Source organism: Cavia porcellus, unplaced genomic scaffold (assembly GCF_034190915.1).
Source record: "Cavia porcellus strain 051 isolate PalLab524CR breed Dunkin Hartley unplaced genomic scaffold, mCavPor4.1 scaffold_13, whole genome shotgun sequence".
NCBI lineage: Eukaryota > Metazoa > Chordata > Mammalia > Rodentia > Caviidae > Cavia > Cavia porcellus.
The window spans coordinates 28,157,456-28,171,585 of NW_026947496.1; the positions used below are offsets into that span (position 1 = coordinate 28,157,456).

Sequence of the window (14,130 nt, forward strand, 5' to 3'; positions counted from 1 at the left end):
CAATGGGAAGAAACCCATGTTTTTACAAGGACAGTTATGTCCATCATTTGAAGCTTAAGTAAAGGTTACATATACTCAGTACATGTACAGGCATCAGTCACTTTCCCCCTTAATCATATGGTGATTTTCCCACCTACAATTCGATTCCCAAAACGTAACTGGAAAGTACGAAAAGAAAACAGATCTCTAACCTGCTGCCAAATTCCAAATGGAACTACGTTGATGTTAGTTAGCGGGACACCACTCTGATTCAAATTCCAAAACACAGGTCTTTCTGTGTCACCAACATAAATAGGAATATCTTGTCTTCGCTCTGAAAGCTTCTTTAGTGTAGGATAGCTAGGATTAAAAGAATGGAAAATTTGAAAGACGAAAAACTAGTATTATGAGGCAATTTAACTGAAAAGCAAGGAAATTTAGAAAATGTGATTTGCATCAGAGTTTCTGCTCAAGATTGAGTGCAGTGGTGAGTGGTACTTCCTAGGAGAGTCCTCTATCTCTGGAACCTGGCTCAGACCATGTGGGGTATTTCTAGTACAGTGAAATAAAGAGTGAGAAAAGCCAAACTGCAGAAACTGGTGGTAAATGGAGATCCACATGACCCTCATATCTTCACTTTCCCAAAGCACTATCTCCTGATAAGAAAGAGTACTGGGCTGCAAGAGGTCACTTTATCTGGGGAGTCTGTTTTGCAACCTTTAAAGACTGATACCTCAGGGGCTGGGGATTTAGCTCAGTGGCATATAGTGCCTGCCTGGCAAGCATGAGGTCGTGAGTTCAATCCCCAGTACCACACACAAAAAAAAAGACTGATGCCCCATTTTGATATTCAGAATGTATTTTTTTTATGCTTAAAGAGAATCCAAGTTACCATTTAGACAAGGAGATTTTTAGCTATAGAACCACAATACCTTAGTGGGTTGTGATCAATCAAGTGCATTTCAGATAATGTATTTCTAAATAAGTAAGTTAAGTAAATTTTTCAGTTACTCTCTTTGAAAAGTAATAAAGTAGCAAGTGGGGCATGCCTGTAATCCCAGTCCTTGGGAGGCTGATGTAGAGGATCACTGCAAGTTCGAGGCCAGCCTGGGCTACATAGTGAACTCAAGGCCAGCCTGAAATACATATTGAGATTCTGTCACAATAAAAAGGAGAAGGAGGAAGAGGAAGAGGAGGAAGTGGTGGCAGAAGATATTCATGTCTTGCAATTCCCAGAATAGAAAATCAAGGTATGAGTCAATGAACAATATATGCAATGAACAATATATCCTTAACCAAGAACATTACTGTGTCAAGGTGTCCTACATGTGAACTTGGTGCTATAAGGTCACAGAAAAAAAATAACATGAAGTTGCAACACTGTAGATAATGCTATGTATTTATATAGGTAACACAGAAAAAGTGATAAAAGATTCCAAACAATAATAAAAAAAATGACCCTGAAATTAAGCAAAAGAATTGGGAATACAATCTCCTTTCTCATAATTCAGTTTATTTTCCCAAACTGTGCAGTTTCTTAAGTGACAAGTTTCCTCTCATCCTTTCAACTATGTGGGCTGGGAAATTTCAGTTAATGCACCTTGTGGTTTCCATGCAGGACTAAATGCGGTTGAGTCGTGAGTTAGTAAGTTGGGAACACAGCTATAAATCAAGTTTTGGCAAGCCAGCGTGTCAGGCAGACCTCACCTGCTGCTTCCTGTGTGTAACCTTACACAATGAGGCTATTTTTCATCTTTGTGAACAATTGAAAAGAAAATACTTTTCATGACACATGATAATGATATTGAAATACCATTAACCATAAACAGAATACTATTGGAACAATCAATGTGATTCTTATTTAGGGCTGCCTAAGCTGATTTTGTGCTACAATGGTAGAATGAGTTAACTGTAACACATTACGTGGGTTGCAAAGACTAATATGGCTTTCTTTTTTGGGGGGGGTACTGGGGATTGAACTCATGACCTTGCACACACTGGCTTTTCATACAATAATGTGTGCTGATTCTGCTAAAAATGCTGAACTGAAAAATAAAAGGTCAACACTAATTACACGGCCACTTAAACTTGCACCAAACAGGTAAGAGAGGGAAATAAGAGAGTTCTTAACTCCAACTTCTTTCCCGCAAGAGCTCCTTCCTCATTCCCAATGTTATTTCAATTTGCAAATTTATTTTTCGTCTTTCTATCATTCCAACTGAATCTTGTTCAAAGTGGCTGATGATTGCAGAACTTGACAGTACTTTTGTGCAGCAGCATCTTAGGAGTTGCAGAGCCCGTTACCTTAGGTGGTCTGAATGCATGTGGCTGATGTAAATTAGGTCTGCTTTGCACAGCCTCTCCAGCCAATCAGATGGAGGCTCGTGGAGCAGCCACCATCCTCGAGCAAATGCGGGACCTATCAACCAAGGATCAAACACCATTCTCTTGTCTCCCAATTTGAGGTCCATGCAGGCATGAGTGAGGTATGTTACCTGTTAGAAAAGAGTGAGAGTCCTATTACTTAGTCATTGCTGGTCAGCAGAAATGAACTGAAAAGTCTGGCCTGTTTCACTGACAAATCAGGCTGGAGAACTTTGTTGCTAAATAAGGTGGCCAGCATGAAAATCCTGGACTCAACTACACCGCAATAGGGGATTTGAATAGGACACAATTCCCTGCAGAGTCTGACTTTGCCAGATCAAACGTTCTCACCGTGGATTTTACGTATCAAACCATTTGATTTATCTTATTTCCCTCTATTTCAACTCACTCCTAAGCATTTATTTATGGTTATCACTGCAGGGTATCTTTTGGAACCAGTCCTTCAAAGCACAGTGAGATGTTATGATAAGCACTTAGGGACTTAGATGCCAGAGAGGCTATGAATGGGAATATGATTGAGTGATTCCCAGTGAGCTGGGTGGGTGGGACAGCCACATAGATTTGACTCACAACAGCTAACAGACATGCTGTGGCTTCCTCTGATTTACCCCTTTATATGGCAAGTTTGCCTGAGACATACTACAAAGGATGATTTATAGATATGCATAGACAGGAAATTCCAAACCTATTCCTGTGCCCCGGCTTCCGACGCTGTGGAGTCCGTAAAGAAGGAACATGGTCAGCAGCAGAGATACTTAGGAGGACCTCCCGTGTGAAAAGCCAACAGAACAGGAAAGGAGAGGTCAAAGAATCCAAGTAGCCTATATTGTGCTTGTTTGGGGTAGGTTCCCATTTGTTTTCTCAAAATATAGCTGCCCCCAAAATACAAGATTCCCATTACACAGAAACAATAGATTTGTGATTGGCTCTCTCAAGTATATGGGCTCAAAGAAACTCTCTTCTAAAGTTGTAAAAATGAATAAGAAGACTCATAAAGGTCTCAGGACACAGTGCAGGAATAGACAACTACTCATTTGCTGTGGTTTGTCCCCCAAAGGTTCCTGTGTTGGGAACTCGGTCCTCAGCGGGCGGCAATGAGGTAGGACAGAAGAAATAAAACTATGTAGAGGAGACCAAGAAATCAAGGATTTAAAATTCTACTTTGGGAAAAAACTACAGCTTCAAGTCAAAGGCTTTTCTTGCTTCTGGAGGCCACCCCAGCATGTGACCCCCTCCCTCCTTCCTTATAGAGACTAGTGTTAAATTTCTAAATTTATAATAATAATTTTTCACAATTTAGAATAATCTGTAAATTCCGAGGCATTTGATCCTTTTCAAACCCTTCCTCCAGCCCAGAAAGCAGCTGCACTGGAGATAGCATGCCTTAACCTCAAACACCTATCTCTTCTTCAACCCATATAGATGGCTTGCCCTATAACCTGGCAAACAGTAAGAATGCATATCCAAGATCATCCACTCGGAAACAGCCTTTATTTGTGACCTTCTCTGGCTTGTAATGTGCCTCATTTCCTTGAGCACCCACACTCCACTCCTGAGTGTGTCCTGTTTCCATCTCTTATTCAATTTTTCTCGTGCTTCTTTTATCAGTGTGTCCTGAAAATTCTTTTTCTGCAACTGGAGTCAGTGAACCTACATAGTAGTTTAAAAGGGTGGGTTATTTCAGCTTTGGGCTCTCAGCCCCAGTCTGTGACAGTAGGATCTTTAAAAGTGGCACCTAGAGGAAGGTAATTGGGTCACTAGCGATCACTTCCAGAGGGGTTAATGTAGTTCTTGCAGGATCAGTCTAGTTTCCTTGAAAATGGGTTGTTACAAGATAACCTGGCACTTCCTCCATACCCTGCTTCTACCAGTTTCATACACGCTCGTGTCATCATGATACACCCACTATGAAGCCTTCACCAAAGCTAAACAGATGCTACTACCATGCCCCTGAGCTTCCAGAGCTGTATGCTAAATAAACTTCTTTCTACTATAAAGTATTCAGCTTCTAGTATTTTGTTACAGTAACAGGAAATATACTGATACACTACTCTGACAGTGATCTAGCATCAAGGTTAATTTCCGAGCTTTCTCCAGTAGCTTCACAGGATTCTTCTTTAGGACTACCACTAAAGCCTTTCTTTCCTAGATGGACAATAGATTATAGATCCTACATATAATATACACACATATATTCTTCCATATATTATATATATATATATATATATATATATATATATATACAATCCTTCATGCTTTATGCTCAAAGAACATTGTAACATTAATAAGAACGTTATAATAAAAACATTATCATTTTAATATTTCCTTACCTGTACTTCCCCAAAAGCCAAATCTTCAGGAGACCTGGGATCTGAATCCCAGGGATTTGGGGGATTCAATTCTAGAAGTAAAAGTCCATTGTTTTCATCCATTTCAACAACTAGAACCAAAGGAAAATAAATCTGGGTTAGTAACAAAAATGACTTTAAAAAACTATTCCTAAAAAAAGAAATGCATGGTCCAAGTACACAGTGCCACAAATCAAAGGAAAATCAAAAGCAAAGGCAGCACTCACTGGGGTATCCTCCCAGACAACAGGCGAAGATAGGCACTATTTCATTTCTTGACTCATATTACCAGTAAGGAAGTTAAGAGACCTTGGTTACATTAGGACACACAACAAAATCGTGTATTATGACACACACTCATACACACACACACGCACAACTAAATGAACAACAGAGATGTTCAAAGTGCTATGAGTGTGCACAAGGAGAAACACTTACTGTGCTTATAACAATCAAGCAAATTTCAAATAGGAAATAATCCTTCAGCCAGACTTAAAGATGAGGTGTTTGAGGTGACAAAAGAAATTCAGTGGGTTTAAGAGGAGAGAGACAGGAAAACAGTGTATGTAAAAGCACCAAGGCACAAGGAGAGTTTGTTAATCAAAGAAAGCTTGGTCAGTGATGACCTAGGAAAATGGTGCTGGATCAGGCAAGATAACCAGAATGGTCAGTGTATGTGCTCATGTACCGCAGATAACATGCTAAGTTATTTGGATTTTATCTTATAACACTGAGGGCTCAGTGAAGCAACTGTGGCAGGCCCTGTTGGTAGTCTCCACGAAATCCATTGATGTTTTTATTACAGCATTCTGATTTTATTAAAAACAGTGCTATGTCTGTCTATGACAAACCTATCAGGATTTCCTAGGCACTTTTGCAGTTATGAGTAGCCATAGAAATGGCACACAGAACATATGCATAGTTCTTCCAGTCTGCTGTGAACAGCAGCAGGGTGGTTTTTTGCTCCCTTCATCCCTCCTTTGTGTAACTGCCCCCTCTCCCATGGCTGTAAGCACAGTATCCATCTCAAGACCCCCAGGAACAGGACCACAGACCAAGGGTAACAAAGCAGAAGGATGGAAGGGATCCAGCTCCATGGAAAACACTAGAACAGCTGCACTGCCCTGGAAAGTCTGCTTTCCAGTCTCCCATGAGGTGAGGACCCCACTCTACATGATCAGCCACTCTCACTGGGTTTTCTGCTACATAAGCCCAAAGAAACTCATTGCTTCAACAAGAGAGGGGTAAGGTCAGAGCTTAGATTTAACCCAATGTGAGCAATGGGGGTCAATGGGAAGGAGGCCAGACCCTGTTCTGACTGCAACATCAACATTGTATGTGAGGGGATCTAGCAGGGCAGCCCTCATGGGCAGGGACCTCATATGGCCGTGCTTGAAGTGTCACTTTCCCGCTGACTCACACACATTCTTGCTTTTCCATTCTCCAGTGTTATCATGAACTTTTGCTACTACTAAGGAGAGATAACCTTAATTACTGCAATAACTGAATTATTGCTAAATGATACCTGGACAGTCCCTGCCTTGCACCCACTACTTCAAAGTACACATGACAGGTCACTTGAAAATTCCAAGAGAGATTCTTGAGGGTGTGGTTCCCAGGTTAAAGAAAATAGATATATAAGACATCATCAACAACAGCAGGCAGTATGCAGCAGGGCACAGGACAGGAGCATGAGAGCTACCTGCATTTTCATTGATAATTTTTAGAAAGTTTCTCTCATATTTATAACCTTACACACTGTGATAACCAACACATGCCTGTTTACCCATGCTAAGTCATAGCTGTCTCTCACTTTGTGCCAGCACTAGACAGGCAGGGTCACATCTTTGAACATTATATGTTATAGTAAAAACAAGGGAAGTGAAAGCACCCTGTTGGGTTTTGGTCACAGCTGTGGAAGGGACCTGAAGGCCAGTATTCATGTACTTGGATGCCCCTGACTTTTGAAGCAGTCTGAGTGGTTCCCCACATCTCATCTCCTCAAACATCAGGGACATATTAATGTAACATTCTGTATGTAACAAAGCACAAGTACCTGTAATTAACAAATCAAGAAACATGTAGTCTTGCAAAAGCCATCTTTCTCATTGGAGAAATTTTATCCATGAGCAACATCAAAGGCCAACAGTAACATTCAAGACCTCGACCAAATGTTGAGCAAGGGCTTCAGTCTGGAGGGATACGTTTATGGTCCTTTCCCCTGGTCAGATGTTATTCCTAGCAGCATCCTGTATGCAGCAGTGAACATTTTTGGTCAGGTGCTGTTCCTAGCAGTCAGCCACTGAAACGCCTATCAATGAATCAATCCTAGACTAAGGCAAGGCTTACGTTCTAAACCATGATAGCCTACATGGTCAGGTTTTGGGTCATGCTCACATATGTCTCACCACAGATCAGCAAACTATGAGGGACAATGCCCTGTCACTCTGCCCAAGATGGTAGCCTAAATGTTAGCTCCTAAAAATGGCCCAACGGTCATACACACATGTAAGGTGTCTCCTTCTTGCGTCATAAGCAATCACATTGTGGACTGGGTCATGCCTAGACCCTTCAGTAAATCTGCTGTCAGCCAGAGGTTCCTCTTTCCCTTTTTTTTATAGAGATTATGTGTCATGTCCTGTAGTCCATCCTGCCAGATGGGTTTCTGGGCTATGTACATTATGGGTCCCAAAACCATTGCCCGTTCAATGCCGGTGGGTTAGCTGTAAAGAAGGAGGTACATCTCCTCAATGTATGAGAGTGGGATCCTGTGCCACCCCACACCTGGGATGGGCTGTTTATGTCCATACCCAACCCTCTACTGGGTGTTTTATATGCACTTTTATTATCTGTTGCCTCATGTTTCTTTACAGGCATGCAGAGCAGTGTACCATGCTGAATACCAACTTTCACATCCCATCCACACTTGTGACCAAAACCCAACAGTCTGCTTCCACTTCCCCTGTTTTTGCCATAGGCCCCACCAAACCCATCATCATGCACACTGACTGGATAAATGGCAGGGTAGGGTCAGTGTCTCATACAGCTTGTACCTGTACAACAAGCCCGTTAGAGTCCTGAAAAGCAGCTTCCACTGTGTCTGTGCAGCCCTTGCTGTGCCCCTTTTGGTCATCTGGTATAAAGGGCACTGCAGGGTAGCTATGTGCAGTACATCTCCCCAAAACCTAGCAAGCCCACCTACCCCTGTAATTGGCATACTGTCATGGGTCCCATGTTACCTGATCATATAATACCCAAGAATTTGACAGTCCCCTGGACCTTGTCTTTGTCCATGGCCCACTCCCAAGCCAGCAAAGCTTTCTTTAGACTGGGCAGGGTAGCTTTCAAATCTGCAATCAGAGGTTGATACAATATCAATACAATGAAACAGTAACACAGAGTGTAGCTTGGTCTGAGTGCCACTAGGCCATGACACAAAGCTGGACTAGGCATATAGCCTTGTAGCAGCATCTGGAAGGTCCATTGCCTCTCTTTCCAGATGGAGGCAAATTGGTCCTTTGTGGAAGTGTCATTCACCACAATCCATCTGTCTGACTTCCTTCTGCACCAGTCATACTGAAGGGCTCTGTGCAAGGTGTATTATCCCTGCTTTTTCCAATTTCAAGACAGTCTGTCCCATTGCTTCAGGCCTCCAGGCAGCAAGTACTGCTTATTTACAACTGGAATTGTCCTTGCATGGTGTGAAGCTGAGCACAGGTCAGTATGTCTACCCTCAGTATGTATTCAGCAGGGGAAACAAATATCACACAGGGGCAGGGACAAATGCCTGATACCTGAAATCACTTGGCCTTCTGGACCGGTGATGTAGTGACTTCCAAACCCATCTATGTATGTAGGTCCTGTAGAACGGTCTGAGTTGCTGTATATTAGCATTGACTCAGTTCTGGGATCCATAATACCAGTACATGCCACGTAGTTATTACGGACCAGTAAACAGTCAGTTTCCCATGTGGCCTCTGATCTCCGGGGACCCTCAACACCTGGTACCATGGCCTGCCTCCTAACTCGGGTAAAAGGAGGCCAGTTTCATTTCTTCCTGCTTCAGTGAGTTTGCTCTGGCCTTGTGGCCCTGGTCCATCAGCCATTATTGCTACTCAGGGCATAAGTACCTCCACAGGGTCAGCACATTCAAGGGTTGCCAATCTAACTTTTCTGTGACCAGGCTGGCAGCCAGCAGGTCCATCCAGATCGGGCACCAACTGACCTTCAATGGCCCACAGCCTGCCCTTGGGGATGGGCCTGCTTGCCTAGAGCTCCCTTCTTTTTCTCCTTTGCTGGTATAGTTTTTAGAGGTTTCATCTTACTGTGGCATTTCACTTCCACGTCTCTCGGTCTGGCCAAGGCATCCATAACTTTGTGGATTGGGTGATCTTTAAAGGAGCCTAGAAAGGTTGCCCCTGATCTGAACATGCCAGGTGGCCTACTCACCAGGACCTTGTCCTTACGTGTGCTGTGAGTGAATCCTCATCTGGGCTATTGTATTGCAGCAGGACCATCATTTGCCATATGCCCATTTCATGTAGCAATTACGAAGTCAAGAGAAGTTGTCCCCATACTTAGTGACTTGCTCTAGCAAGTCACCTGGATTCTTCCAAACCAAGTGAGCCACTGTTATCAACCAATTTATCACAGTTTGATTACCTGCTTCTGGGGCTGTCCTCTGCACATTATGTAGAACCTGTTGCACAGATAGGGTACTGGCTATGCTGGCTACTTAGGGCATCTCCTGTGGGCTTAACTGCATGTTATCAGCCCCATCATCCCACAGCCATAGAAGCCACATAGGCACTGTATCATCCACCTTCTGTTTTAATTGCTTTGCCCGTTCCCACAACTCCATGGCTATTTAGGTCGGGTACACTGTGTGCTAGGTAGAGGTAGGTGGCCCTCCATGTTCTCCACCCTGGGCTAGGGGTTCCTCTCCCTCCACCTTTCCATGAATAGTTGGCCCAGCTTGCAAAAGCACAGGACTTTCCCAGGGGTTTTCTTGGACTGAGGACTTATGCTTCTGGAAACATTTCTGAAGGAGGCGGTGTTTCCACACCTGGCAACACGAGCTCTGCAGCAGCCAGGTGTTACTTAAGGTCCTCCTCTATCACTGCAGCTTATCTACTTCCCAGACAAGGCCACTTGCCTCTTGATTTATGTGGTGAAAAAAAGTTTAAAACAACCAAACCACAACCCCACTGTTTTACAGTGATGGGGAGGAATTTCTCCATCCCTTCAAAGCCTTGCAAGACATCCCTGGGTTCCAAACAGACTGATTCCTGGTCCTTCCAAGCTGCCACGAAGGTGACTACAGGTAGCCATGGCAAGGCTGGGGGTTACCATTCCCCAGGATTCTCCCTCACCTTCGGGGGATGTTTTCACAGCTGCCACTGGACCACGTACCTTAATGTCCTACCGGCTTTGGCCTACTCATTTGGGGGCCCAAAGGAGATTTTCAAGGGTGAGATCCTAAGGTAAAAGAATGCACACTGTAACAACAGCAGGAGCAAAAGAGCACAAGAGCTGCCTGCGTCTTTATTGTATAATTCTTATACAGGCTGTTATCCCATATCTACATTCTTGCACAGTGTTGTACCCAGTGCATGCATGTCAGTTTATCTGCAATTCATAATTATATAACTGTATCTTCTGTGTGCTTGTGCTAGACAAGCAGGTGTCCTCAGGTGTCCTTAGATAGTCCTGAGCTTTGAAGCAGTCTGAATGGTTCCCCGCAATACAGAAATCTTTTATTTGCGTTTTCCTAATGAATACTTACTTTAAGACAATTGTCTATGGAAGAAACTGAAATAAAAACTATCATGAAATGAAAACAAAGACTTGCCTGTCAAACTTCAGTTTTCTCAGTCACTTGAGGGACCCAGTCAAGTAAAGGATTGACAATTTATAGGTTTCCCTCCTCTAGAGCCTGTTTATTCTCTTCTCTTTCTAGCTTCTCCATCCTGGTTCTGTACCTAAATTCTCCCTCTTTGCCCTGACAAACCAATGACTCACTTAGATGATCTGAGTGGAAAGCTCTCTCTGGTTATGAGAACGCCCAGTCTCTGACTGCACTAGGCACTTAGATATTACCTAATCAGAGAGGGCTTGCTTTCACGCTCTTTCTTTCTCTTTTTCTTTATTTGGGGGGGGGGGGGCGCGAGGGGATTATTTTACATATTTGTAATTTTAATTGACACACAATAATTGTATTGTTACACAGGTCACATTAAATATATTGTGTATGTTTGTATATATATATGTACACACACATATATATCATACACATGTACATGTGCACACACAGCATGATGATCAAATAGGGGTACATGGCATATGCATCACATCAATTCTTATTATTTCTTTGAGTTGTGAACATTCAAATCTTCTTTACTACCAAGTTTGAAATATACAATTAATTATGGTCAAATGTAAGCGTCCTACTATGTATAGAACACTGTAAGATATTATTCCTGTCCAACTGCACCTATGTTCCCAGAAAGGGCTTTCTGATCCCTCCATGCCAAACAGTGTTCTCCAGCCCACAGTAGTCCTATCCCTCTCAGTCTTCTATTCCTCATTTCCTTCCCAGTCCATATGTTCACTAGATGGATCATGTACTCTTTGCGGTCTCTCCCTCCTACATGATAGTCAACTCCATGAGAAGTAAGACTTGCACTTCTGTGGGATTAATCTCATGCCAAAAAACATTTTCTGGCTCACATCAGAATTTTTGAGGCATTTGCTGAGATAAATGATTTACAGTCTTAATTTTTTGCCTCTCATGACTGTCTTGGGGATGAAAAGCCCTCATTCTCAATCTAAGCACTGCTCCCACATGGACCTGGCATTTGAGTCAGGACATTTACACACTGAGTTATCCCAACGTAAGCTAAAAATGAACCATGAAACTGGAGACATGATTCCAGCAGATATTGTTCATTGGTCCCTTCCTTCTATTCCTCCTGTCTTCTCTGCTGAGTGGATGAGCTCCTATGGACTATGTCCAGGGATCCCCGTTCCCTCTTCTTTCCACTGGGCTTGGCCACCAGGAGCTCCAGTGTGAACGTGGGGAATGAGCTCAGTGAGGTGGGTATTTATTCCTGACATGGCTGCTTTCTGGGTGTGAGAGGGTGAATTATGGTACACATTGCACCTGTTTGTTGTGGGGATTCAATGAGATAATGAGCCCCAAAGTGACCAGCACCATCCCTGTAACAGAGGAAACATTCAATAAATACTAGTGTTATGTTGGTGATGGTTTTACACTTAAAGGAATGAACAGTTAAAGAGAATGCTCCTTGGAGGACAACCAAAGATATAAACCAGCAGAGGTCAGTTGGGAAACACAGGAGTCTTCTAGCAAACTGTGAGAAAACACTTACTCTGAGACCCACCTGTGAGAAGCTGTGTTCGTCCAGCTTTTTGTCTTAAGAGATGTAAAATTGTGTCCCATAACTGGGGAGCAGTTACCATAGAGGTCGTTATGCTCCTTTTACAATGATAAGCTGATTTAGTCAAAAAGAAGAGTGAATGTCTCTCAACTTCCTGTGAAGTAGTGAGAAAGCGGTATCCTTATTTCGACCTTCCAAACCGTTGAAATTCAGTCATTTGGGTTATGATTTTATACACAGGTAAGCAAATGATGCACCCTAAACCCTGAATTAAGGCAACTATTCACATTCTTTGCAATAGACAAATGCAACTGAAGTCACCAAAATGCAGTTTTGGAGATAAAGTAAACCCAGACACTATACTCTGGAAGGCGGGGAGACCTGTCCATCCTAATGAATGGAAGAAAGGATGAATGGATGAACTCCTGCAGTCATTCATGTAGATGTCAACATGAACATGGTATACTCATATGTTTTCAGTTTATGACATTTCATCTACACACTCCTCTTTTAAATTTATTCTGTGTATTTTCTTCTCCAACTCTTATTTCACCTCTTTATAGGGTACCATTCTGAATGCTTATTAAAATATGTAATATATTGTGTGTGCATTTTTAATTTGCATACATTGCATTGTGTCTCTAGATTATTTTTTACTCATTTCACTCAATTCTATGATTTTAAGATGCATCCACAGCACCTTACAAACATCTCGCTCACTTCTGAGTCCCACCACCCTGTACCTATGCACTCCTCAGGCTGTCGGCCCTCAGTTTCTGTCATAGCAGAATTTCTTTGGGATAGAAATAGGATTTATGAAAGAAGAGTGGAATTTATGGATCCTGGTCTGTTTATGAACCTCATCTGTCAGATTTCTCTCCAGAATGGCTGCTTTAGCCACCTTCTTCCAAAAAAGGATGATCTCATATCGCTGAAAACATCTGGTATCATTTTAGTTTCCATTCTTTTCTTTTCTTTTCTTTTCTTTTCTTTTCTTTTCTTTTCTTTTCTTTTTTTCTTTTCTTTTCTTTTATTGTGTTACTGAGTTTGAACGCAGGGTCTTTGCGCTAAGTGACATCTCCATCAATTTTTATTTTTTATTTTGAGACACGGTCACACTAAGTTAATAAGTTGCTCAGGCTGGGTTCAAACTTGTGATCTTCCTGCCTCAGCCCTCCAGGATACTTGGACTACAGCCATGCACCACATCTGGTTTATAATTTCTAACTTCTTACCGATCAAGAACATATAAAGTTCCCCCAGCCCACCTCGCTTGTAGTTTTCTGATAACTAATGAACTTACAAGTTTCTAATTTAAATGAGTTTAATAAAAATTTTCAGATGTTTAAGAACTTCTGGGTTTCTTCTATAAAATGCTAGTTCTCACCCTTTCTTCCCTTTTTGAGTTGCTTATTTTTATCTTATCAATCTATATAACTTCCTACCATATGCTAAATATTAATCTTTTTTTTTGGTCTTTTTTTTATCAGTTCCAGGGATCGAACTCATGACTGCCTGCTTGCAAGGCAGGTGCTTATGCTGCTGAGCTAAATCCCCAGGCCCCTAAATATTAATCTTTTGGCTATAAATGTGCAAAATCATCTCCCACATTGTCGTGTTTGTAATTTTGTCCATTAAGTGGAAGTTTTTAGTACTGATGAAATCACACCAATCACACCAATTTAATTTATTATATTTTGCCAGATGAGTTATACTTTTGAAGTATAGAATTGCCTGAAGAGTCAACAAGTGTCACCCCATCTCTAGCTCACAAAGCATTTGTCTATATTTCTTCTTTTAGTTTGATAGTCTTCTCTTTCACGTTTAGGCTCTCAGTCCATATGAAGCTACCTTTAGACTGAATTTTGAAGGAGCAAGAGCTTCCATTAATCATGCTCTTCTGCCAGTAATCAACCTCTTTACATGAACAGCTGAAAATACAGAGAAGTTCTTATGCACCAACATGGGCTCTAGTTTTACTTTTGACAGCAAGAAAGGAAATTATGGGCAGCTTAAGT

General features: G+C 42.0%; 1 protein-coding gene across 7 annotated transcripts in view; it reads right to left on the minus strand.

Moving 5' to 3' along the window:
- LOC100712642 (cytidine monophosphate-N-acetylneuraminic acid hydroxylase) overlaps nucleotides 1-14,130 on the minus strand; it is a 378,296-nt gene that overhangs the window by 24,511 nt on the left and 339,655 nt on the right. For all 7 annotated transcript variants that reach the window (XM_063259971.1, XM_063259972.1, XM_063259974.1 and 4 more), the window contains 3 exons: nucleotides 4,695-4,804; nucleotides 2,284-2,474; nucleotides 192-339 (listed from right to left, as the gene is read on the minus strand). In XM_063259971.1, coding sequence (XP_063116041.1) covers nucleotides 192-339; nucleotides 2,284-2,474; nucleotides 4,695-4,804 — 449 coding nt within the window. The remainder of the gene's footprint in view (nucleotides 1-191; nucleotides 340-2,283; nucleotides 2,475-4,694; nucleotides 4,805-14,130) is intronic.